This window comes from Triturus cristatus, chromosome 10 (genome assembly GCF_964204655.1).
Source record: "Triturus cristatus chromosome 10, aTriCri1.1, whole genome shotgun sequence".
Classification (NCBI taxonomy): Eukaryota; Metazoa; Chordata; class Amphibia; order Caudata; family Salamandridae; genus Triturus; species Triturus cristatus.
The window spans coordinates 1,039,834,302-1,039,861,545 of record NC_140593.1 but is presented as its reverse complement, the minus strand read 5'-3'; the positions used below and the strand labels follow the sequence as shown (position 1 = coordinate 1,039,861,545).

At 48.0% G+C, this 27,244-nt stretch overlaps 1 protein-coding gene across 2 annotated transcripts in view; it reads left to right on the top strand.

Annotated features, from left to right (window-relative positions):
* CPSF4 (cleavage and polyadenylation specific factor 4) overlaps positions 1-26,024 on the top strand; it is a 109,831-nt gene extending 83,807 nt beyond the window's left edge. For both annotated transcript variants that reach the window (XM_085629123.1, XM_085629121.1), the window contains exon 8: positions 24,146-26,024. In XM_085629123.1, coding sequence (XP_085485249.1) covers positions 24,146-24,214 — 69 coding nt within the window. In that variant the 3' untranslated portion in view covers positions 24,215-26,024. The remainder of the gene's footprint in view (positions 1-24,145) is intronic.
* The last annotated feature ends 1,220 nt before the right edge of the window (positions 26,025-27,244 follow it).

Sequence of the window (27,244 nt, the reverse complement as noted above, 5' to 3'; positions counted from 1 at the left end):
TTTCTATATGGTATTACTGCTTGAAATCCTAATACAAAAGTGACAAGGTTTTTGTACGAAAGTGGGTTTCTGTTGCAGTAACCCCCCCTCCCCCCACGTTTTGCAAGAATTCTGATGCACTTTGACATGATGTGCACTGGTTCCCTGCCAATCAGGTTCCCAGGGCCTATGTACATTCCCAAAACTGTACATTTGTACTCACAATTGGCACCTTTCTGGCCACATGTAAATCCCTTGTAAAAGGTACATGGCTACCAAGGGCCCTTTGACCAGGGAAGGCCTCTAAGGGCTGTAGCACATATTGTGTCACCCTTACAAGTCCTGTACCTCAATACACAGACTGCCATTGCAGGCTGTGTGTTTTGGTGTAGAGTAGAGAAAAGTGAAGAGTCAACATGGCATTCATATCTGTGTGCCATGCCTGCAAACCACTGCCTGTGGCATAGGTAAGTCACCCCTCTATTTGGGTGCACTATACCACTGGTGAGGGTAAAGTTGCATGAGCACCCTGCCCCTACAATGTCTAAGTCCATTCTTAGACATTGTAAGTGCAGTAAAGCCATAAAGAGTGTATGGTCTGTGAGTTTGTCATTACGAACTCCACAGCACCCTAATGGCTGAATTCTGGGAAGTTTGGTAGCAAACCTCTCGGCATAATAAACTCACACTGATGCCAGTGTGGGATTTATTATACAATGCACTCAAAGGGCATCTTCGAGATGGCCCCTGAAAAACAACCAGCCTCTGGTGGATTGCCTGACTGGTAAACACCAGCTTCCCACTGTAAGAAAGTGGCACTGTATATACTATTCCCAAATAGGTACAGTGTGCACAATGAGGAGAGCAACTCTTTAGTCAAAACCCTAAATGATCTCCTAAGCAACAACAACCTCTCCCAGCATTGCACAGAGAAAACTCACAAGAAAGGCTCAATCCTGAATGCCATCATCGCTCAAGCTGACAATCTCCATCGACCACACCTTGCCTGTTGACTGGTCGGATCACCATCTCATTCTATTCCACATCAACCAAAACGATCCAATGCCAGCCCCATACAAAAAACCCTCCCCGCTGGGCAAGAAACCTAAGTCAGATTCTCCTCGCTGACCTGGAGGAAAGGGTAAACTCCCTCCTCCCAATCCACACTAGTGAGCTCTCAGCAACAGAACTCGCCTCTAATGTGAGAAGGTGCCTCTGTATATACTGTTCCCAAATAGGTACAGTGTGTGCAGAGTCCACAGTCCCCAGAGGTTTGGCAGAGGCTAAAGTTAGATATAACCTTACTCTCTAAAGTGGTAGCTTTGTCGAGCAGTAAGGCAGTATCAGAGGACAGTGTAAAGCATTTTTTTGTACACACTCAGTCAGCAAATGGTCTCACACACTCAAGAACTGAACTCTAGACCAATGGTTTTTGTATCAAAATATATAGTTGTTTTATTTTAGAACCAACAATAGGTATCAAAATATACTTTCTCAGAATGATATGCTTTAGATAAATACTTTCAATAGGAAATAGACTTTGGATGCAATAAATACAGTTGTTGCAATAGGCAACACAATTTCAAACACAATTATACATTGAGCTCAAGGGGAATTTCTAGTTAAATGCAATAGATTACTTTTTGGATTACTTTTCTTACCACAGGACTGGATCCTAGATTCAGTCCTGGGACATTTCCTGTAAACCGTTGAGTAAAAGCGTTTTGGTTACAGTAGTGATTTTTAAGGAATATTATTGTATTTTAAAAGTTGACACACAACCTTTTTCAGCAAACAATACCAATGTTCTCCTATGGGAGGAAATTCACATAGCAGGTAAGTGGGGTCATACTTACTTTTTCTACTCCATGTTGGATCCTGGATCCAGCACTGGGACATCTCCTGTAAACATTTGAAAGAATGTGTTTTTGTTATACAGGTGATTTTTAACGAATATTTGTAAGTTTGCAAAATCGACACTTGGAAACTTTTTCAGCAAAAATCAGGCAATATTATCTTATGGAAGGAAATTCAAGTTACCGGTAAGTACAGTTAGGATTATTTTTCAGGGTCAGTGCTGGGCACCAAGATCCAGCACTGGGATCTCTCCTGATAACAGGTGAGTATTTTCGTTTTCGTATTTCGGCTGATTTTAGATGAATATTTTAAAGTTTCAAAAGTCGATACTTAGAAGAATTTCCAAGTGAAACCAGTCAATGTTACCCTATGGAAGAAAAGAGAGTTATCGGCTTTTGGGTAAGTACTCGACTGGCAGAGTTAAGGTTCTGGGCATAGACTCGGGTCTCCCAGGGTCAGGTAAGTACAGTTGTTACACCCTCAGCGGCACAGGGGCAGCCGGGTGCAGAGTAAGTTTGGTTGGTGGCTGCTGGCTAGCAGGCCACGCGGCTGTGGGAGCTGGGCTCCTGGTCACGTGCTCAGGGCAAATGGGGAAGTAGGTTAGAGTAGAAGTTGCACTGCCAGAGCCACTCGGGCGGCTGGGTGCAGGGTGCTTTTGAGCCGTCGGGCGCTCAATGGATTGCAATGGAGAAGCTCAAGAATGAACAAAGGCTGCAAGCTCGGGACGAAGATTCTTCAGGTGCGACCACCACTTCGAGAGGTAAGTTGGGTAGTTGGGGGCTAGGCAGGCACCCAGGAGTTGGGCACAGGGGGCCGCAGGGCGCCGGGTGCAGGGGTGCCTTTGGGCGTCGGGAAATCTTGCCCTCTGCTGGTCGCGGTTCGAGGGGTCCCTGGTTCTGAGGCTGCAGGCGGCGTCGGGAGCGTCTAGGTGGGTCTTTGGGTGCTGGATTCGGGGTCACAGTCGCCACGGAGACATCCTCGGGGTCTTTGTTCACTCCAACACAGGCCAGGCTTGGCGGGTACAGAGTGTGCAGGGTTTGCGATTCCTGGCTGATCCCAGGGGTAGGTACTTGCTTTGAGCAGTACCACTGCTCTTGGGAGTCCCAGGTAGTTGGAGTCACAAGGCAGTCGGGTCCTCTGGGGTTTTTGAGGTTGCTGACCACTGGAGATGCACCCAGCTAGAGAGGTGACTGAGGTATGCCCGGGCAGTGTGTGTTGTGGGCATGGCACACAGGGATGTGTGCCATGTTGTCTCTTTGTTTTGTTCTGCACCGAGACACTCAGCCTGCAATGGCAGTGTGTGTGTGTGTGTCAGGGTACAGGGCCTCTAAGGGTGGCACAATAAGTGCTGCTGACCTTAGGGGCCTTCTCTGGTCACAAGGCCCTGGGTACCTAGGGTACCATTTACCAGGGGCTGACATGTGACCAGAGATGCCAAATGGGTTTTGGCTGCTAAGCAGTTTTTTAGGGAAGGAACACAGGCCCTGGGCACCTGATTGGCAGGGCACACCAAGGAAAAGTGCATCAGTTATCAGGCAAAACGTGGGGGGGTTATTGCAACAGAACCCCATTTCCTTACAGCCACCACAAGACATGCTTCTTGATCCCTGGGGTGGGAGCCTTCGCTCCCTGGGCCCAGAAACAAAGCCTTTCCTGGACAGAGGTGGTCGCACCTTCCCTATGTCAGGAAGAGCCATCTGTGGCAGAGGATCTTCAAAGGCCTTGCTACCTTTGCAACGAGACCCCCAACCTCTCCTGCTATCAAGAGCAGGCCCCCTTCCTGTCTCACCCCTTTTCAGCAGAAAGATAGGCGGGAAAAATAGACCAGCCCAGAAGGTGTGCCCACCTCTGCCAACCCCACCCCTCAGGTGGGGGAGGTGAGGCCCACTCCTCAGTGCCCGTCTTCTTGCAGAGGGCAGACACTCTCCAATCAGTATTATGGACTGTGCCCACTCCCCCACGTGGGGTGAGCACACTTAGGTCAGCAGCCGATTGACTACTACCTCGAGACTCCTAAAACACCCCTAAATACACTATTTAGGGGGGAGCCCTGAATCCACAAATCAGACAAGCAAGAAGAAGATGGACCAAAGAGCCATGCTGAAGGAAGAAGAGGAGGACACCAACTGCCTTGACTCCAGAACTACCGGCCTGTCCCGACCTCGACCTGGTCCAGAGGAATTCCAGCATGGCCAGCAGCCTCCCAGAACCCTGCCTTCCCTGCAAAGACTCTGTCTTCCGTGGGCATCGGACTTGCTCAAGAACCAGACTCTGGCTCCGGCCAAATCTGCCAGTCTGCACCCCACACCCACGGCCTGAGTTCAAGTAGCCCGAAACCAGGAGGAGGTCCCCCCAGCGAACCTGACCTGGGATCCAGTGATCCCTGACCTACCTCAAGTCTCCTGACGACGCCTGCAGCCTCTATCTGGAGGGTCCCCCTGACCGCGACCGGAGCTGATAAGGAAACCGGACACCTAAAGAAACCCCTGTACCCGAGGCCCCACGGCCTTGGGTGGCTCAACCGATGGTGTCCAGGCACAACCGATGGTGTCCAGGCATTCCCGTGCATCCTAACTTACCTTTCCAACCAGTGGTCGCTTCCAGAAAGCCTCTCTGCGCGAGCCTGCAGCCTTTGTTCCAAACGGAGATCTCCCAGTGAAAACCTGACACCTGACACCTGACCCCAATCCAGCACCCTGCACCCGGCCGCCCCTGTGCTGCTATGGGTGCACCTTGTGTGCTAATTCGGATTCCCTTTTGCCCTGAGCTTAACCCTAGGAGCTTTGCTCCCTCAACCCAGGTGGCTTGCCCGAGAGCAGATACCAATCAACAGCCCCATAGTCTAACATTAGGCCTCAGCATCCGGCTGCCCAAGTGCCACTAAGGTTACTCTTTGAGTGCATCCTTGACCCAGGGGGAACCCTTGTTCTAACCCCAGAAACTCAACCCTCAAGACCGATTGCTTACCTGGAAACCGATAAACGCATTTTCCTCTATAGGATTGCATTAACTGTTTATCCTCTGAAAAAGTTCGAAGTGTTGAGTTGTGTTTGTATGGAAACCCAAGCAACTGTGTTTTAATGTCAAAGTGCTTTACTCACCTTTGTTCAGGAAATGTCCCATTGTGATATCTAGGCATACCACACTGAGTAGAAAAATCTCAAATGTAACCACAAAGTAATTACAAATATCAACTGTCTTTAAATGTTTTACAAACCTTTAACAAAGTCAATTTCATTCAGCTTGCATGTTCTCATCAACCTATCTTGAAAAGTACAATGTTCGAGGCATATGAGCTGCAGATTACACACTTTTGCATAGATCGCCATCTGGTGTTGGGCCCGGATGTTTGCAGTTTGTTTTTCCTCTTGGAAAGTGTTTGGAAGTCACGAGGTCGGGGACTCCTCCTTTGGATCGTATTGCGCATGGGCTTCGGCTCCATCCTCAGATTGTTTTTTTCCGCTATCGGGCTCGGATGTAATCTTCGCGCTCCGGTTCCGAACAGCTTCCAGTTTGACGATCGACGCGCAATCCTCACCCCAAATCGCGGTATTGTTTAGATCGCGATCTCTTCAATCAACGCACCTTCTCATCGCCACAAACCTTCGGTTCAAGTCGTCGACGGCGGCCTTCAGGCCTACCCAAACTCCGGTCCCGGCTCATGGAAAGAACTCCATTTAAAAAGTGCCCTCGATGTGGGTCCAAATTTCCCCACACCGATCTTCATGAGGTATGCAACCTCTGCCTCTCCCCTGAACACGAGGCTCGAGACTGTCCGGCCTGTAAGTCTTTCCGATCCAAAAAGACTATTCGGGACCGAAGAGCCAGAAGGAACATGGCACACTCCTAGACGTCCATTCCAGTCGACCTCTTCGTAGACGGCATCGACGATCCGGAACGGCATAGCACCGAAGAGGACCTCGTTTAGCGCTTCCGAGGCCGACGAGTCAGATGTGGAAGACATCACCCCGGCGCAGAGGGTCGTGAGAAATAATCTATCCCACCCCCCCCCCCCCACCCCCCCCCCACACCGGCGCCGACACACAAAAAGGCATCGGTCACGCCTTCGCCTCCGGGCCTAAGCAAGACCAGAGACACTGCTTCACACACCCCACCTTCGGGCCCGGTGAAGAAGCCAAGTAAGCCTTCCGGCGGCTCGGGCTCGAGCCAGCCTACCAGCGGTGCCGAGAAACACACTTCGGCACCGAAAAAGAAACCGGCCTCCACCTCGACAACGAGCTCCGCTCCGAAGCCCTCGGGGTCGAAACTCAGCTCTTCGGTACCGGTGCCATCTTCGGTACCGACCAAACCACACAAGGCCACCGACACTTCCAAGCCGAAGCCCATCTCGGCGCCGACCAAGAGACCGGAGGTTCCCAAGCCGGGTTCTAAGCAACAAACCGGCACGGAAAAACCTAAAAAGACATCGGCCCCGACGCCTTCGGCGCCGAAGGACCAAATAACCTCACCAGAACTATTTACACCGGATCCTTGCAAAAAACTCTTACCAAGGATCCAAAAACTGGACATTTGACACTCTCTACCAAAAAGAGACATCTGGAGAAGCCTGCTCCACCTCCACCTCCAAAGAGGAAGGACTCTGCTACCGCTCCGTTCAGAATACCTTCCCCTCCACCTAATCGTTCTCCGACCCCGTCTCCAGACGATGATCAGGGGGACCCATATCATGATATAGGGGATGTGCCACAGGACCCCACCCCTACAGGATCCACAGACCCATGGGACGATTACAATATTCCAGATATCCCCAACGTCCCACAAGATGATCTTTACCCTTCTAGGCCATCTCCCCCAGAAGATTCATTAGGGTTCAACCATCTTCTGCAAAGGGCGGCACATTATCACGGGGTGGACTTGCATACCAACCCCGTGGAGGAAGATTTCCTCCTAGACACATTTGATACTGCACATAGGTCCACCTCCATACTGCCCATGCTCAAAGGAGTGGTAAAGCATGCGCCAGAAGTTTTTACGGACCCAGTTAGAGCCAGGGTCATTAACCCACGTATTGAAAAGAAATACAAACCTGCTCCCTCAGATCCCTCCTACATCAGAGGACCAGCGCCACTAGATTCTTTAGTAGTATCTACTGCACGTAAAAGGGCAAATTCACAAGCGTCGGGTGATGCACCACCACCTGACAAAGAATCAAAACTACTAGATGCATCAGGCAAATGCACAGCATCCCAGGCGGCCAACATATGGCGTATAGCAAACACTCAGGCACTACTGGCCAGATATGACGGGGCTCATTATGACGAGTTAGAAAGCATAATGCACCATCTCCCTGAAAAATATAAAGCTAGGGCCAACGAGTTAATTCAAGAGTGTAAAACAATCACAAATACCTCCATACGTTGTGCCCTAGATACAGCAGACACAGCCTCCAGGGCCATCAACACCAGCGTCCTTCTCCGTCGCCATGCTTGACTAAGGGTATCTGGTTTTAAACCAGAAGTACAAGCCTCCATCCTTAACCATCCCTTTGACCAGGGACATCTATTTGGGCCAAAGGTGGATGAGGCCTTAGAAAAAATGAAAAAAGATACGGATACCGCAAAATCCATGGGGGCCTTACAGTCACACCCGCCCAGACGCTCCTTTCGCCGCTCCTCCTTTCGGAGTACATCCAGAGGCTACTCCTCAGACACAGCGTCCACATCATATAAATCCCCTACTCAGACCACCTTTACAAAAGGTTACCAAAGAGGCGGCTACAGGGGTAACAACAACAAGAGCAGAGGCAAAACAAACAACGCCCGTTCTGCCACACCTCCTACCCAATGACTTTCCCCCCGCTCCCCCCAGACCATTCCACTCCGGTCGGGGGCAGGCTCCAAAATTTCCTTCATGTCTGGGCGACAATCACCTCAGACAAATCGGTGACCCAAATAATTCGGTCAGGCTACTGCCTAGAACTAACATCTACCCCCCCCCCCCAAACATTCCACCCAGGCAACGCCCAATGTCACAAGACCATTAAAAATTACTAAAGCAGGAGGTAATATCCCTCCTACAAAAACAGGCAATAGAACACGTTCCTGTCAATCAACAAAATATGTGGGTCTACTCCCTATATTTTCTCATACCAAAAAGAGACGAGACTCTACGACCTATTCTAGATCTCCGGCCCCTAAACACATACATACACTCAGACCATTTTCATATGGTAACGCTTCAGCAGGTACTTCCGCTCCTCTCCCAAAACGACTTCCTCACCACTCTGGACTTGAAAGACGCATACTTCCACATTCCAGGGCACCATGCTCACAGAAAGTACCTCAGATTTGTAGTGGACGGACAACACTACCAATTCAAAGTGCTCCCGTTCGGAGTCAACAGCACCACGGGTATTCACCAAGTGCCTGGCAGTGGTGGCGGCACACTTGAGAAGACAGCACATTCACGTCTTCCCATACCTAGACGATTGGCTGATAAAAGCCACTTCATTAAATCGGTGTGTACGACACACCGCCACCACAATCGAACTACTTCACCAACTAGGCTTCACGGTGAACCACCAAAAGTCCCAGCTACAACCATCCCACATAAAACAATACCTCGGTGCCACCATAGACACCTCAAAAGCGATAGCCTACCCCAATCCGGCCAGGATTGCAAGCATTCAGGCTTTACGACAAAGATTCATACCTCAACACTCCCTTCCAGCACGAGTGTTCATGCAACTAATAGGGATGATGGCCTCTTGCATTTTCATAGTGCCCCACGCAAGACTCCAGATGCGTCCCCTCCAAGAGTGCTTAGCGCACCAGTGGAACCAGGCCCAAGGTCAACTGACAGATCTGGTGTTGGTAGACGGTCGCACCCATCGCTCTCTGCAGTGGTGGAACACCACAAACCTTTCCAAAGGTCGACCGTTCCTGGACCCGGTTCCACAGATAATACTAACAACGGACGCATCGCTCTCCGGCTGGGGAGCTCACCTATTACATCTCACCGTGCAGGGCACATGGACGCCTCAACAAAAGTTACTCCATATCAACCATCTGGAGTTACTAGCAATCTTTTTAGCCCTAAAATCATTTCAGACACAGATTTCAGGCAAGGCAGTCCTCATTCGCACAGACAACATGACGGCCATGTATTATATACAAAAACAAGGCGGCACACACTCTCCACAGCTCTCTCAATTAGCACAGAGCATATGGAGATGGTCAATTCCCCACAAAATCTTTCTCCTAGCTCAACATGTCCCAGGAGTCCAAAACACCGTGGCAGATCTGCTCAGCAGACACACAACAAATCCACGATTGGGAACTTCACACACAGGTTCTTCATCCGTTCTTTCAAATGTGGGGGCATCCACAGATAGACCTCTTTGCCACCCACTAAAACACAAAATGCCCAAGCTTCGCCGCCAGATACTCACACCCATTGTCCAAAGGAAATGCGATATGGATGAACTGGTCAGGCAAATTTGTGTACGCTTTTCCGCCTCTCCCACTCATTCCATTAGTGGTGCGCAAACTACAACAGCACTCCCTCACACTAATCCTAGTAGCTCCAACGTGGGCCAGACAACCGTGGTACACCACGCTGCTGGAACTCTCTGTAGTACCACACCAAAAACTATACCTCTCACCATGCCTCCTAACCCAGAACCATGGAGAGATCAGACACCTGGACCCAGCTCAGCTCAACCTTGCGATCTGGCTCCTGAAATCCTAGAATTTGGGTACCTAAATCTTCCCCCTGACTGTATGAACATCATCAGAGAAGCTAGACGACCTACCACTAGAGTGTGCTACGCTGCCAAGTGGAAACAATTTGTTGTTTATTGCCATAACAACACCATCAATCCCCTGGACGTGTCCATCCAACACATCATAGGCTACTTACTCCACCTACAAAGGTGTAATCTAGCCTATACGTCCATTCGACTACACCTCGCAGCAATTGCAGCTTACTTACAAAACAGGCAACATCTATCACTCTTCAGAGTACCTGCCATTAAAGCCTTCATGGAAGGCCTGAAAAGAATAATTTCCCCCCAGAGTACCACCCTCACCTGTATGGAACTTAAATATTGTTCTCACAAGGCTAATGGGGCCTCCCTTCGAACCTTTGCACAAATGCGAACTACAATTCCTAACATGGAAAACAGCTTTCCTTGTATGACTCCCCAAAGGAGGAGTCACCGACCTCGTGACTTCCAAAGACTTTCCAAGAGGAAAAACAAACTGCAAACATCCGGGCCCAACACCAGATGGCGATCCAAGCAAACGTGTGTAGATCTGCAGCTGTACATGCCAAGAACAGATGCATACTGGTAACTTACCTGTATCAAGTCCTGCTTGGTGTTAAAAATAAAATACAACTAAAGAAATAGTTGTTATGCAAACAGTTGGTCTGAGTTCAGTCTTTGAGTGTGTGACATCATTTCTTGCCTGAGTGTGTACAATAAATGCTTAACACTACCCTCTGATAGTGTTACTGCTCACCCACACTACCACAAATAGAGAGTAAGGTGTTCTCTACTTTTACCTCTAAGCCTTTGGCAACCCACTGGACTGTGCACACTATACCTTACTTTGGTATAGTATATACAGAGCCAGCTTACTACAGTTCTGCATTGAACCAGCAAGCCATTACACCTGCAAGCTCTTGAACTTTCAGCGGGTCCTCGCTTGCATGGACAAGTTGCCCTCCCCCACCATGACCCCCCCACTACACACAGACTGTTTGACTGGCAGAGTAGCGGAATCACCAGAGCTCTCAGCAGACCGAGGCAATTCCATATTTGCTACCACAGCTCTGTGGGAGTCACTGTGGTGATTGTTGCCTGTGGTGTATATTGTGTGATGGAGGGAGCAGTCTGACCCATGTGCCGTACAACCAAGTGAAGCAGTGCCACTCCCATGACAATATGGAAACACAGCTGTTGGCAGTGAAGGGGGTCACTGAACACTGTTTTGGCATTGCGGAGACCCCATTTGATTTGTGTGTCAGTCCTCTAAATGTAGAACAACATGTTCGAGGCATATGAGCTGCAGATTGTACACTTAGCATAGATCGCCATCTGGTGTTGGGCCCGGATGTTTGCAGTTTGTTTTTCTTCTTGGACAGTCTTTGGAAGTCACGAGTTTGGTGACTCCTCCTTCGGTCCGTACTGCGCATGGGCTTCGGCTCCATCCTCAGATTGTTTTTTTCCGCCATCGGGCTCGGATGTGATACTTCGTGCTCCGGCTTCGAACTTCTACGGTTCCAGCCTCGACGGAAAATCCTCGTATCTTCGAGTTTCTTCATCATCATCTTCATCTCTCGAAGCGGCACTTTTCTCCATCCCGTACATCGGCACCGGCCTTCGGGCCCTCCTCGACTCCGGTCCCGGCCGATGGAAAGGACTCCGTTCAAAAAGTGCCCAAAATGTGGGTCTAAATTTCCCCACACCGACCTCCATCAGGTGTGTAATCTTTGCCTCTCTCCAGAACACGAGGCCAGAGACTGCCCCGCCTGTAAGTCTTTTCGATCGAAGAAAACCATCCGGGATCGAAAAGCTCGACGCACCATGGCGCACTCATCGTCTGCAGCTCCACCGGACATCTTCGGAGACGGCGCCGAAGCTTCGGGGCAAACACACACCGAGCAGGAAGAAGACGTCGTCAGCGCTTCCGAAGCCGACGACTCCGACGTGGAGGACATCACACCGGCGCAGCGGGCCGTGAGTACTGTGCCCCCTCCCACTCCCGCGCCCAAAACCAAAGAGACTCAGGTTACTCCCTCGCCTGCCGGCCTGGGCAAAACCAAGACCAAAGCTTCGATCACCCCACCTTCGGGCTCGGTGTCGAAGCATCCAAAGTCTCACGGCAGCTCGGGATCGAGCCAGCCGACGCCCGGTGCCGAAAAACAGCATCCGGCACCGAAGAAAGCAATATCCAGCTCGACTCCGAAGCCACCGGTGCCGAAGCCTGGACTCTCGGTGCCGACCAAACACAAACATAAATCTGTCGGCACCGACGCTCCGACGCCGAAAACTCCTTCGACGCCGAAAAAACAGGAGGCCCCAAAAAAGCATGGCGCACACAAACCATCGAAGCCCTCGGCTCCGAAATCACCGGTGCCGACGGACGATTCGACGCCACTGGCTCTGTTTACACCAGACCCTCTACAAAAGACTCTGTCCAAAGATCCAAAGACTGGACTATTGACTTTAATTATCAAGAAAAGACGCCTTGATACTCCGGCTCCTCCTCCACCACCCAAAAGGAAGGACTCTGCTACTTCTCCCCTCAGAGTGCCCTCCCCACTACCGCCTCCCCTACCTCCTCCACCACCTCCACCCCCTCCCCCTCCCAGGTCTCCGCCACCTCCACCTCACTACGATCCGGCCCCATCCCCAGATCCGGATGATGGGGACCCGGACAATTACCCGGCGGACGTCCCAATGGATCCCACTCCACCAGGGACCCCAGACCCATGGGAGGATTACAATAACCCTGATATACCAGATATACCTCAGGACGACCTATACCCATCCAGGCCGTCTCCTCCAGAGGACTCCTTAGGGTTTCATCATTTAGTGCAGAGAGCAGCACACTACCATGGGGTGGATATGCACAGTGAACCAGTGGAAGAAGACTTCCTACTGGACACATTTGACATACAAGACAAATCCACTTCTATTTTACCCATGCTTAAGGGTGTCACCAAGCACGCTACAGAGGTGTTCAAAGACCCTGTCAGGGCCAGAGTACTGAACCCTAGAATAGAGAAGAAGTACAAAGCGGCACCCACAGACCCTGCATACATTAAGGGCCCTGCTCCCCTAGATTCCCTAGTTGTCTCCACAGCTAGAAAGCGGGCTAACTGCCAATCCTCAGGAGAAGCCCCACCGCCAGACAAGGAATCTAAACTCCTGGACGCGTCTGGTAAACGCACCGCCTCCCAAGCTGCAAACATATGGCGCATTGCAAACACACAAGCACTGCTTGCGCGATATGACAGAGCACACTATGACGAACTAGAGGCTCTTATGCAGCACCTTCCAGAAAAACACAAGCGCAAGGCTCATGACCTGATACAGGAGGGTAAACTAATTACAAACACCTCCATTAAGTGTGCCCTCGATGCAGCCGACACTGCTTCTAGAGCCATAAATACAAGTGTCCTGCTTCGTCGCCATGCCTGGCTCAGGATCTCAGGGTTCAAGCCTGAAGTCCAGGCGTCCATACTCAATCACCCCTTTGACCAGCAAACTCTCTTTGGGCCAAAGGTAGACGAAGCGCTAGAAAAGATGAAAAAGGACACAGACACAGCAAAGTCTATGGGGGCACTCCAAACACAAGCCTCTAAACGTTCTTTTCGACGCTCGTCCTTTCGTGGCACAGGCAGAGGCTCCTCCACCGATAACGCCTCTACCTCCTACAAGTCCCCTCCTCAAAATACCTTTTCAAAGGGCAATCAAAGGGGTGGTTACAGAGGCAACAACAATAAGGGCAGGGGCAAAACCAACAACACCCGTTCTGCCACCCCACCCGCACAATGACTCCCCTCCGCTCCCCCCAGACCATCCCACTCCGGTCGGGGGCAGACTACAAGACTTTATCCACACATGGGAGTCCATAACATCGGACAAATGGGTGACCCAAATCATTCGGTCAGGGTACTGTCTCGAACTAACATCTACCCCACCCAATATCCCACCAAGGCACCGTCCAATGTCTCAAGAACATTCCACACTGCTCAAACAAGAGGTACTCTCACTCCTCCAAAAACACGCTATAGAGCAGGTCCCCGTCAATCAACAAAATCTAGGGGTCTACTCCCTATATTTCTTAATACCAAAGAAAGACGGGACCCTCAGACCCATTCTCGACCTCCGGCCTCTAAATGCCTACATACATTCAGACCATTTTCACATGGTCACCCTACAGCAAGTCCTCCCACTCCTCTGCCAGGGAGACTTTCTCACAACCTTGGATCTGAAAGACGCATACTTTCACATTCCAATACACCCCTCTCACAGGAAATACCTCAGGTTCGTGGTGGACGGGCAACATTACCAATTCACGGTTCTCCCCTTCGGGGTCACCACCGCACCACGGGTGTTTACCAAATGCCTAGCAGTAGTAGCAGCACACCTCAGACGTCAACATATTCACGTCTTCCCTTACCTAGACGACTGGCTGATAAAAGCCGCGTCCTACGACCAATGTGTGCAACATACAAACAGCACCATCCAACTGCTCCACCAGCTAGGCTTCACGGTGAACTACCAAAAGTCCCACCTCATACCATCTCACACAAAGCAATATCTCGGGGCCACTATAGACACCTCCAAGGGTATTGCCTATCCAAACTCAGCCAGAATCACAAGCATTCAAGCCTTACGCAAAACATTCCTTCCTCAACACTCTCTTCCAGCAAGAGTGTTTATGAAGCTCATAGGAATGATGGCGTCTTGCATCTTCATAGTGCCCCATGCAAGACTCCACATGCGTCCACTTCAAGAGTGCCTAGCACAACAGTGGAACCAGGCCCAGGGTCAGCTGACGGATCTGGTGTTGGTGGACGGCCGCACACATCACTCTCTGCAGTGGTGGAACACCACAAACCTTTCCAAAGGGCGGCCGTTCCTGGACCCGGTTCCTCAGGTGATTCTAACAGCGGACGCATCGCTCTCCGGCTGGGGAGCGTACCTCCTACACCTCAACATGCAAGGTCTATGGACGCCACAGCAAAAATCGCTCCACATCAACCATCTGGAGCTCTTGGCGATCTTTCTAGCCCTAAAATCTTTCCAAAAACAGATTTCGGGCAAAGCAGTCCTCATTCGCACAGACAATATGACTGCGATGTATTATATCCAAAAACAGGGGGGGACACACTCTCCCCAGCTCTCCCGCTTAGCCCAGAGCATATGGAGATGGGCAATTCCCCAAAACATCTTTCTCCTGGCACAGCACGTTCCAGGCGTACAAAACACCATGGCAGATCTGCTCAGCAGACAAACACAACAACTACACGAATGGGAACTGCATCCACAAGTTCTTCACCCATTCTTCCAGCAGTGGGGGCATCCTCAGATAGACCTCTTCGCCACCCACGAAAACAAGAAATGCCCAAGCTTCGCCGCCAGATACCCACACCCATTGTCCAAGGGCAATGCGATATGGATGAACTGGTCAGGCAGATTTGCATACGCCTTTCCACCTCTCCCACTAATTCCATTAGTGGTCAGGAAGCTACAACAGCACTCCCTCACACTCATTCTGGTAGCTCCTACGTGGGCCAGGCAGCCGTGGTACACCACGCTACTACAACTGTCAGTGGTACCACATCAAAAACTGCATCTATCCCCATGCCTCCTAACCCAGAACCATGGAGAAATCAGGCACCCGGACCCAGCTCAGCTCAACCTGGCGATCTGGCTCCTGAAATCCTAGAATTCGGATACCTCAACCTTCCCCCTGATTGCATGAACATCATCATGGAAGCCAGACGTCCTACCACTAGAGCATGCTATGCCGCAAAGTGGAAAAGATTTGTAATTACTGCCGTAACAATACAATCAACCCTCTAGATGCATCCATACAGCACATCATATGCTATCTGCTCCATCTTCACAGGTGTAACCTGGCATATTCATCCATACGCCTACACCTAGCAGCGATCGCTGCTTATCTACAAAACAGACAGCATTTATCACTCTTCAGAGTGCCCGCTATTAAAGCCTTCATGGAAGGCCTTAAACGAGTAATTCCTCCCAGGGCACCACCTTCCCCTGTATGGAATCTAAATTTAGTTCTTACACGACTAATGGGTCCGCCCTTCGAACCAATGCACAAATGTGAGCTACAGTTTCTCACCTGGAAAACAGCTTTCCTTGTAGCTATCACTTCCCTTAGAAGGGTTGGTGAAATACAAGCGTTCACCATACAGGAACCCTACATACAAATGCATCACAGCAAGGTCATACTTCGCACAAATCCGAAGTTTCTGCCCAAAGTCATTTCCCCCTTCCACCTCAATCAATCAGTGGAATTACCTGTCTTCTTTTCGCAACCCCAATCTGTTGCAGAAAGGGCCTTACACACACTTGATGTGAAAAGGGCGTTGCTATACTACATACAAAGAACGCAACCCTTCAGGAAGACTAAACAATTGTTCGTTTCCTTCTCTCCACCACATAAAGGCAACCCCATTTCTAAATCAGGGATAGCTAGGTGGATTGTAAAATGCATACAAATTTGCTATCAAAAGGCAAAGAGAACATCATCTGTTCCTCCGAAAGCCCACTCTACAAGAAAGTTAGGGGCTTCTATGGCTTTTCTAGGGAATATACCCTTAGATGACATCTGCAAAGCAGCCACATGGTCTACACCGCACACCTTCACAAAACACTATTGTGTAGATGTGCATTCCAAGCAGCAAGCTAGGGTGGGCCAGGCTGTACTAAAGACACTTTTTCAAACAGCTGCAACGGATACCGGTGGTCGCCGCTAAGGTTGGGTACTGCTATATAATCTATGCTAAGTGTACAATCTGCAGCTCATATGCCTCGAACGGAATATGCTACTTACCAGTATGCATCTGTTCTTGGCATGTAGAGCTGCAGAGTTGTACACGCCCACCCGCCTCCCCGGCTACCTGTATCCGTTCCAGTACATCTTATTTAGATACAACACATGGGTTTCTCACTGTTATTACTACGCTCCATCATTTCCCTGTTGGCGAAAAACAATCTGAGGATGGAGCCGAAGCCCATGCGCAGTACGGACCGAAGGAGGAGTCACCAAACTCGCGACTTCCAAAGACTGTCCAAGAAGAAAAACATACTGCAAACATCCGGGCCCAACACCAGATGGCGATCTATGCTAAGTGTACAACTCTGCAGCTCTACATGCCAAGAACAGATGCATACTGGTAAGTAGCATATTCCTTTTGAGCCATCTACTTCCACAGACCAGTCATGAAACCTCCAAGGCAGCAGGAACAATACTCATGCAACATTAAATACCTTATATATAAACCATTGTCTCCCTTTCACATGCAGAGAGCATACAGCATGCCTTTAGACACAGGCTGCTATAGTTCCAGCACTGAACGCTGATCTATTAAATCTTCTGTATGATAGTAATTGCAAGATCTCCTCATTGAGACCTGATTTTTCTAAATCAATATCTGAAATCACTAATAGTATTACATAGGTGGGAAAGATGGGTCTGTGACCTGCATGCGACCTCGTCAAAATAAGCCCATAAATAGGATGCCATCCAAGAGATAGCAATGAAATACAGCTTCTTGATAAGCAGTTGGTTAGAATCTGTTTGATAGGCCGTCAGTGAGAACCAATCAAGAAGACCTATCCTTCATATACAAGGTATATGGCCAAGAATTAAGAGGTTGGACCTTATGTGAAAGAGCTGTTCACAGGCATCCTGGCAAGCCTGTAACACCTGACTAGATAGGGCTCATCAAGTTCCAAAAAGAGTGCTTTACTTTAAAGGCTGAAGAAGGCATCAATAAAAACTCAAGGGTGCTTTCAGATTTGGAGATGCAGAGAAAGTGTGTTTTGCTTTTCCAGGATGTCGGGGCAAAAGAACATGAAACAAATAATGTCACATCACTGCACCCCAAAAAAATCCCATAGCATTATCAACAAATTGAATAATACAACCCATACACCAAACATCAAAGAAGCAGCATTAAGTATGTTGGCATACGTTACACAGGGCATACCTGACGCCGGCCAAGATACTGCGATATTTCGGGGGAGCGCACTCTCAGTGTCCGCGGTGCGGGGTAGACGGTGCGGACTTTCGGCACATGTTTTGGTCCTGTACGCAGTTGGGCGACTACTGGGAAGCAGTGGTGGATTGTTTGAACCAGGTAACTGATCGCTCCATTGCCCCGGATATGGGGACCTGTTTGTTGCTTTGGTTCCCCCACACTCGCCGCACGAAGGTTACTAGCAAATTTTATGATCTGGGGTTGATAATGGCCAAGAGGGAACTGACTCTGCACTGGAAATCCCGGGGGGGACCGAACTTCCTGCGCTGGAGATCGGCGTTGGCGCGTTGGGCGGGAGCTGAGGGCACGCTACGGGTGCAACTGGCCCTCCGGAGAGATGACGAAAAGGCGCTGGCGACGGCCCGGGCATGGGAAGCGTTGGTGGTAGAACTTCAGGGGTTGATGTCCGAGGCTGGGGCCGAGGAGAGCGGGTCTGACGGTCAGGAGGTAGTGGGGAGCGGGGAGTAGAAGAGGCGAGGCGGTGGGCTCTGGCCGCCTGCACCTTTGGCTGGGCAAGCTGGAAGGTTCTGTTTGTTTAGGGAGAGGCTGGGCTCCTGTATCTTATTGTCTAGGGAGGGGGGGCACGTGGAAAGGGGTAGGGGACGGGGGCACACTGACAGGGGGTGGGGGAGGGGGCCGGGTGGGAAGGTTGAGCCGTCTTCAGGAGAGTCGGGGTTGCTGCTACATGTGTGGTACTTCCTGGACGGGTGGGGATGGTGAGATGATTGTTGCCTTGTTGAGTTGGAAAACAATAAAAAATGTTTCAACAAAAAAAAAGTATGTTGGCATGGGCGAAGGGAGTGATTCAACTCTGACGCCTCCCAATGAACCGTATGACAGGATTTGCAACAATGTGAGAACAGACTCCTCTTTCCAAAGCTTGTTTGGGGAATCAACGTCGCAACAAAGACTGATATGAAAGGGGGAACCAAGAATCTGAAACCAACACAGCAATCAGAGCACTTACTTCCGTAGATGAAGGACCTGTATTCTTCCTACCGGCATGCTCTGTGAAAACTATCGAGGCTCAATATAGCAATCTCTGAAAGTGAAAAGAAAATAGTTTTGCACTGTATCTTTTACTTGTGTATTTTTTGTTTATAACTCTTCCCCTTTATCCACCACTCTGCAAACATGCATCTTGGGGCACTGCTGGTGGGGGGATGAGGTCCCTTTGCCTCCTGAGTGCCTGAGGACTAAAGTGGACTTTTTCCCTCAATCTGCAGTGCATCAGGTGGCGCATTTGCAGAGTGGTGGAGAAAGGGGGCATGGCCTCTGACGACCTCTCAGCAATGTGTGGGTCTTACTGGAGGTAACAGGAGGGCTAGTTGACCCTCCAAGGACCTTCAAGAGCCAAGGATTGCATGGATGTTATAGTTAGGCTGACATTTCACTCATACAAAACCATAGAATTCAGCACCTATAGTTAGTAAGTAGAGATGTAGGGATCATAGGGGCACCGACGATTCAGCTCACCAAGGTCGAGGGGCTTCGGGTGCAGGGATGCTTTTGGACGTATGATTCTTCTTACCGGAGCCTGTCGCTGTTGGGGAGCCTGTGGATTTAAACTGCAGGCGGCATCGTGTAGTCCAAGAGGGCTCAGCAACACTGGGTCAGTGGGCCACCTGGATATGGGCCGTAGGTGTCTGGTGCAGAGTGATCAGGACTCGTGGATCAGCAGGGCACCAGAGTCCTTTGTGTTGTATATTTGTGAGTTCTGGTCTTTGTCAAAGTTCAGGCAGGCTTCTTCAGGTTTCTGGAAGTTGCTGGCTGCAGGGCAGGTGACGTCTTCTTGCAGGGTCTTTGAAGCTGGAGACAGGCCAGGAGGGCTGGGCCAAGTCCGTAGTTTTCAGGCTTGGCTGCATGGCTTCTTCTTCGTCCTCCTTCTTAGGTCACAGGTAACTAGTTTCAAGGTCTGAGGGAGCCTCCTAAATACTAGATTTAGAGGGTGTTTTAAGGGAGTAACAGGTAGGGCAAATGGGCACCTCACCTGATATGACTACATCCCCTATTATACCACCCTTCTGTGGGAGGGGGCATAGTCCTAGCCATGATTGGAAGTGTCCCCTCATCTTCAAGATGGAGGGGACTGAAAAGTGTGCTTAACTTCTCCTCCTCCACCTGAAGGGTGGAGTTGACAAAGGTGGGCACACCTCCCAGTCTTTCTAAGTATCCCACTGGTTTTCCCACCCAAAGTAGGGGTGTAAACCAGGGGCTGCCCTCTGCTGCTAGCGCAGAGGCTGGGTATTGCATTACAAAGACGGCAGGCCTTTGAAGCTTCCCCTTCGAGCACAGTTCCCATCCTGGGGGAGAAGGTGCGACTCCTCCACCCAGGATGTGCATTGTTTCTGCTCCAGGCGGCAGAGGCTCTCCACCGAGGGGTCCAGAAACATGTCTGTGTGTGGCAGGCTGCCTAAAGCCAGTCATTGACCACACCATTGGTCGGTAGGTTTTCAGGTGGCATCTCTGAGGTGCCCTCAGAGTACATGGTTTAATAAATCTCCCACTGGCATCAGTGGGGATTTATTACAAGGAGTCGTTTGGTATCAAACACTCCTGTTTTCAGTGAAGCAATCATGGTGCTGGAGAACTCGAGTTGTCGAGTTTCCAGCCCAAGTACTCCTTATGACTTACAATATTTTAGAATTGACTTAAATATTGTAGGGGCATATCTACTCATGCAGATATGCCCTCACCTGTGGTATAGTGCACCCTGCTTTGGGGCTGGAAGACCTGCTAGATGGGTGGCTGACATGGCACCCAGGCGCGGTGCCATGTCGACTTTGACGTTTTTCACCTCACAGGGGCATGCAAGCTGCAAGGGCAGTGGGATGGTCCTATTGAAGCGGTCCCAGGGGACCCTCTACATCTTCCAGGCCCTAGGTACTCAGGGTACAATTTGCTAGGGACTTAAAGGGGCAGAAGTAGCAATTGTGGATATGTTTTTAGACGAGAAGCACTGGCACCGGGGACCTGGTTGGCAGGGGACCCTGTGCACTACAATCGAAACCACATCCATTTCCAGGCAAAACGTGGGTGCTAGCCACGTCAAAAGAGGCACTTTCTCACATCTATAGCCTCTAAACTGTTCTAAGCGTGTCTATTTTAATAGTTTCTGAAAGTCATAGCTGCCCTTAATGGCAACATTTTACTAAAACTACATTAAAGCATCCTTTTGGCAGCAAGGAAATGAGACTACAATGTCATGGGCATGCAATGTGAATGCATCTTCTGCAAGCTAGGAACTGTGTCAAACACATCATGGGGGGCACTGCAGTGAAGCTGTCCATGCTCTGCCTGGTTTGTAAATTAACGTGGGCCTTTCGTTATTTGTGCGTTTATCTACCTTTTCTGATTAATTGAGACAAATGTGTAAAGTGCATGCCTACCCAAAAATAATGTCCTGGTGCAAGATGCATGTGTCCATTCATTGGACAGTCGATATTGAGGAAGACCCATAATTGTTTTTTTGATTTCTTTTTTTATCAAACCAAGCTTTGGTACACCTTTACAATACTTTAGACACAGAGTAATGCCGGTCGGGTACATAGCAGAAACAGTTGCACTTCACATATAGGCAATGTTACAGTCATTTGTTCCATGGTCTATCTTTTATCTATCACTCTCCCTATTAACTTTTACCCTGTTTCCACCCTAAATGTCTCCCACGCAGACAAGATCTTTTCCCATTTGGTCAGGCATCCTCTACTTTGGTGTCAGCAGGCAGAAAAAACTGTTTATCAATCTAGATCATCCCCCCCAGTCTTCAACTCGTAGAGGTTGAGTGCTTCCCCCAATTTTTAGCAATGTTCCTTTTGGCTACTTCAGCTGCCAGCATCAGCCATGGTTTGGTGTGTCTAGTCCAATTAATTTGCCCGTTCACCCCAGGAGGAGGCACCTTGCGTCCATGGGAACCCTTTGCCACACTACCCCTGTCATGATCCGGGTCACCCCACTCCAGTAGCTCTGTAGTTCAGAACAGGTCCAGAGTATATTGAAAAAAGTTCCTTTCTCTCTACACCCTCTGATGCAGTGATCTGTCACTCCAGCCCAACCGATGCTGAAGCATTCTAGGGGCGCAGGACCTATTTAGGATCCGGAGCTGAACCAACCTGAAACCTTGCCCTTCTGGCTATTTCCCTGGGGCTCTGGATGGCCTCCCTCCAATCATCGTCTTCTATGAGTCCGAGGTCTGCCTCCCTCAAAGAGACCAAAGGGTCCGGGGAATTATTCATAATTTTCCAGTAGGTAAGGGACCCTGCCTTATCTGTCATCGGGTCTGGCAATAGTCTGTCGTCCAGCGGGGAGTTTTCCAGTAGTAAATCCCCCTCTCCTATGTGTTTCTTCAGGGCGTGTCTAAGCTGGAGATCACTAAACCATTCGGATTCCGCTAGTCGGTATTTTGGTTGTAACACTTCAAACTTAAGCATATAACCCTTTTTCCATATGTCCCCCAGCCGCTCTATCCCTATGAGATTCCATTTCTGTAATCCCTGTAGCTGCCCCACTTCCCTCAGCATGTTGCTTTCCCAGAGTGGGGTCTGTTCGGTCAGTTTTGCTTCCCACCCTACTCTCTTCATGGTCTCCCATCGAGCTCTTCTTACTGTCAGCATGTGTGGTGGGAAGGCTTTCTCTGTTTTCTTACAATACAGGCAGCCAGGTTGCCCCTGTTCCCCATAGCTTGCCTATATACCTGGTATGCTGGCTCTGATACCAGCAAGAAACCCAGTCATTGATGTTTATTAGTTCGGATGCCAGATAGTAGCCCCTAACATTGAGGATCGCTAGCCCCCCATCATATACTCCTTGCTGTAGTTTTTTCAGCGCAATGCACGGGACTCCCCTTCCCATAGTAGACTTTGAAGTTCTCCATCAGTTGTCTTGAAGACAGTATTTGGGATCTGATACAGAGTGTTTTGCAGCTCGTACAGCAGACTGGGGACCCCCATCATTTTAAATAGCACCGCCCAGCCCATTAATGAGACTGGGAGTTGCCGTCAATGAGTCACATTGTCTGAGATATGTTCAGGGTCATGAAAGACTCAGATTTTAAGGATTTTTTTTATCTAATCTTTTAAAAAATAGATCTTTTGGTGATTGGAAGCCAAATCCTTTAAAGCAAATGACAACTTATGCCAGTCCTAATCTCTACCATTCAGGCTACTGAGAGTACAACTTTTAGGGGCAAATACATTGTTGCGGAACTAAGTTGGAGCATAAAATTGCTGCAAGCAACATTCCTAACCGAATTCTAAAGGGAAAGGTTTGTCTATGACTTAATAGCCATGTGACTTAGTTTGAAGTGGTGAGAATGATGGTCAGTACAATCCCTAATGGCAGCTTGAAGGCTTATATAGCTTCATAAATTGATCTGCGGTATTGTGGGTCAGGGCAACAATTCTTTAAAAGAAAATTGGTGATTTGTGTTTGGTACAGTTATCGAGGTGTGGAATTAGTCGAAGTAAATGTGCTTTGCAACAAAGAATTCGAAATTTGAGGCATCCTTTAACTTACCAGAATTAAAAGGTGTCAGGTAGGCAGATTAAAAGATTTACGTTGGTCCCATGTCTTCTCCAGTAGATGAGAAAATTGGAATTATAGGTTGGCCAATGATGTCATTATTTTAGGTGGGCCTAATGATCTCGGTCTTTGTAAATGGAGATTGCCCCTAAATCAACCATGATGAATACGGCAGGTGAAATTCTCTTTGTGCGGCATAAATCTTGCATAATTTTATTAACTTCGCCAGGCACTTATGAAATTCTCGAAATGCCATTACTGTGACAACATTTTTGCATGAGAACGATCAGCGCGCTATCAGCAAGTTTCTTGAGTTATGTTATAGCAGGAATTGTGTTCTCTAATACAAAATGAACATAAGAATGTATTTGGGTCCTAAAATAAATCTGTTTCGATTTGCATGTCATTTTTGCCGGAGTTTGCACTCTAATGCGAGTTTACAACAACATTTATGATGAACCCCTCAAGATACACTTGAGCTCCCTTAGGCACCAAGTTGCAAGTTTATTACTCATTTGCCTGATCTGTCTGTAATTACTGTAGTTAACGGTTCCTTTATAGGTCTGTATGTTTGTTTCCTCAAAGTGCTCTGCATTGATCTTAGTGCGACATGTAGAAGATTTAAAACAAAACTTAACCAACATTAGATTACCGCTCACTTGTGTCCTCACCCTCCCACCCCACAAAAACACACACAGGTCCTACGTTTTGAAAGATTAGGTTAAACCACAGAGAGTCCCTTCCGTTTACTATTTTGCCAAAAACAAAAAAAAAACTCTGGATTATTTATTTGCTTGGGGTTTTAATTTTTTTTTGGTTTTTTTTTTAATGGCCATCATGTACAATTTGGGGAAAGGTGGCATGGATTTACAATAGTTTAGGAAGCGTGGAAGTCATTGTCAAATCTTTATTGCTAAAAAAAAATCAACATTATGTCTGTCCAAGCAAGTGTTGTATATTATTCTTGCTTCACATTTGCCTCTTTGACTTATTGTACTCTCTGTCTTGTTTGCAGTGTGGCGAACGAGGACATTATGCAAATAGATGCACGAAAGGACACTTGGCTTTCCTCAGTGGCCAGTGACCACCAAGTCCTTTCTTTAGAGTGCTTCAAGAGCAATGGAAGTGGATCCAATGCACCATGTTGACCTGACATTGTCCTTGCAATGACTGCTCCTTCCGCTTCAGTTTTCTGCGGACATTGATGGAACTGTGCCCTAGAACTGAAAGCAGAGGAGCGTAATTTTAGTTTTTTAATTTTTTATTTTAAGTTTCTTCCTTTACATTTTAGGATTTTTACTTTGCATCCTCCTTGCCTTGACTGTCCAACTGCCCAGTCAGAAGTGATGCTTGATTTGGCAGCTGATATGATCCTCGTTTTACCCCTAAAATACCTTTGTTCTCATCTTATGGATACAGCTCTTTCCAGGTGCCCTTGAGCTCCCTCCTAAGGAAGGAAGGATGGAGCCTCGAGCACAAATGCTGCTCAGTGGCAGCACAGCGAGTTTTTGGAAGAGAGAACTTCACAACAACCTGCATAGTATGTCCACAGAATCTATCTTTGCGTTGGACAGTCATTTCATCATAACAAAAAAGATTGCCATGATTGCTGATTTGGTGAGAATGTCAGCTTGATGTTGTCCATAACAGTGTCATGCCTGTGTCCCAGGAAAAATGTGTTCCACAAATGATGATGTATTTTCACTCACAAGTTATTCTTGTATGTAAAAATAAGACAGTCTTCGCACTTAACTTATTTTGGATGGTACCTGTTTCATCCGCATTGTTGGCTCATCTGTATGACCCTGTTCTGCCTTAAAGAAAGCAACAAATAAAGTGAATGCTGGTGGGCTACTGGAAAAAAACCGCATAGGAAATGCCTGAACAAAAAGCATTTAACTCTTAACTGCTGTTTGGGGTCCTTGGCCATATATTGGCTTTAGGCCACATTGAAGTTTGGCAATATCCTAAAACTACAACTTGTCATTGACAGAAGAGTTCAACCGCTCTAGAAGTATGATGATGGGAATATTTTTAACCAGTCTTGGGTAATTGATGTCCATTTTTGAGAAAGGAAAGTATGCTGCACCTGTTTCTAGTATCCATTTTCACACCAGAGCAGGTGCAGGTTTACTTTGGAGAAATGAAAAGTACATTGCAGCTGCCTGCCTTCATCAGCATCAGCCCTGGTGAAATGGTTCCTCGGGCAGGGTGGAAGGTGTGGCATTCCAAAGGTGTGAGGAAGAGCCTGCTTCAGGCAATGCTAGCAAGCGGTAACAAGTCCCAAACTGCAAATATGAAAAGTTTGATCCCAGCAGCCAATCTGAGAGTGGTTCTAAAATCTGGCGACTTGATTTTTATGGCACACCTAAGACTGGGATGGTTTTTTCATTTAGTTGTTACGGTGTTTTTGTACTGTGAAGCAGAAATTGAAACAAGTCATCTAAAAAAAAGGGGGGCCTCAGGATCAAATTCCATTATTTTAGTAGTTAAAAGGAAATTGGCTCTTTTAGGCTCATCTTGAACCTTATGGTAGAGGATCGTACAGCATAGTTTAGTTGTAACACCTCTATTTCACAATGTATTTGGAAATCCAATTTCTGCCTGTTTAGAAAACCGCTGCAGTCGAAGTGCTGTGCATTTTTTGCCCCTCCCAGCAAAGAAATGCAACAACTGCCGTACAGTCTTTGTTACATGTTTTAAAGATATTTGTTTTAATCAAAATATTACTTTTGAAAAAGCTGCTCTGCTGAAAATAATTCTTATTTAAAATTGTTAAATGCAGTTTCCCTGAAGGGGCGCTTGATTCTTTGTGTTCAACTACAAGAGGACTGTATGCGTTCCCATTGTGCAGTTCTTTATCAACAGTTGAATAAATGTTTTTTAAGACAAAACATTTACTGCGAGTTGTTTTATGCAAGTGTTTGAAAAACTTTTATCATTAGTCTAAACTTACAAAGAAAGAGGCTTGGAGGCAAAGACAGAGAGGCATAGGGACAAAGTGAAATAAATGAGGGGTATTGTTCTGAGATAGAAGAGAGCTGTGTTTGTGTGAGAGATCAAAAACCGAGAGCCACCAATGTATTTTATACAAATGTTTTCTGCAGCATATTTGATTTTAATAGGGAGAACAGTGTTGGTATAAACTCTTAGTAGGCACTCTGATGGGAATTTTATTTCTTCATCGGAAAATATATGGAGGACCCCCAATATATCTCACTCAGGCTTGGTAAGTAGTGGCAAACAGACTATATATAGTTAGTTATAGATCGTTCTGCAAATCATAGTTGGCATACCTGCCACTCAAACCATAACTTGCACACCAAATGCTATGCTCTGAACCTCACCCATGATTTAACAGATGACTTAACATGCTTTCACTAGTGACATGACATAATACCATACCATTAACATTATGAATGATGCAACTTTTGATACAATATGATCTTTGTGTGTTGATATTTAAATTTGTGGTGCTTAATCCTCTTATTTGTTATAGATCCTATGAGGTCCTCGCCGTTGCATTTGGTGTGCAAGTTCGGGTTTGCAGAGCTAACCGTTAGTGGAGAATTTCAGGCTGTTTTCGTTCTTTTTCAGAACCATAATTGCACTTTAAATGTTTGCGTGTTATTTTGTAACGTAATTTCGAGAGGCTTTTTGAACATACATCAAGACGTTTTGACCAGCGTTAATCGTAGTTTCATAATAAGTGTTTTTTAATTTTTAGTAGATGTGTAAAAATGTGTTAGTGGTTGTGTGGATATATGTGGCGGCGAGTCATAATGTCTCTGTATAATGTTCAGCCTAAGTGCCTCTTCTGCATGGCAGTCAGCTGGGTGCAGCAGGATTTGGCTGTACAGACTGGCTACACAGGTGGCCCTGCACAAAATCATTTTGCAGCTAACTTTGCAGCTATGCACCGTTCCATGGGGCTTTGGTCTTGTTCATTGGTGGTCTGCCTCCTACCTTTACCTCATTTAGTCAAATCTGCAACAAATCTTGGCCTACACCAGACTTAAATTGACACACCAACAGAAAACTAAATGTGTAAACTATGCCTCAACTTACTGCAGATTTGTCAAAGGGTGCCAAAGTGATTTTTAAATAAACACCT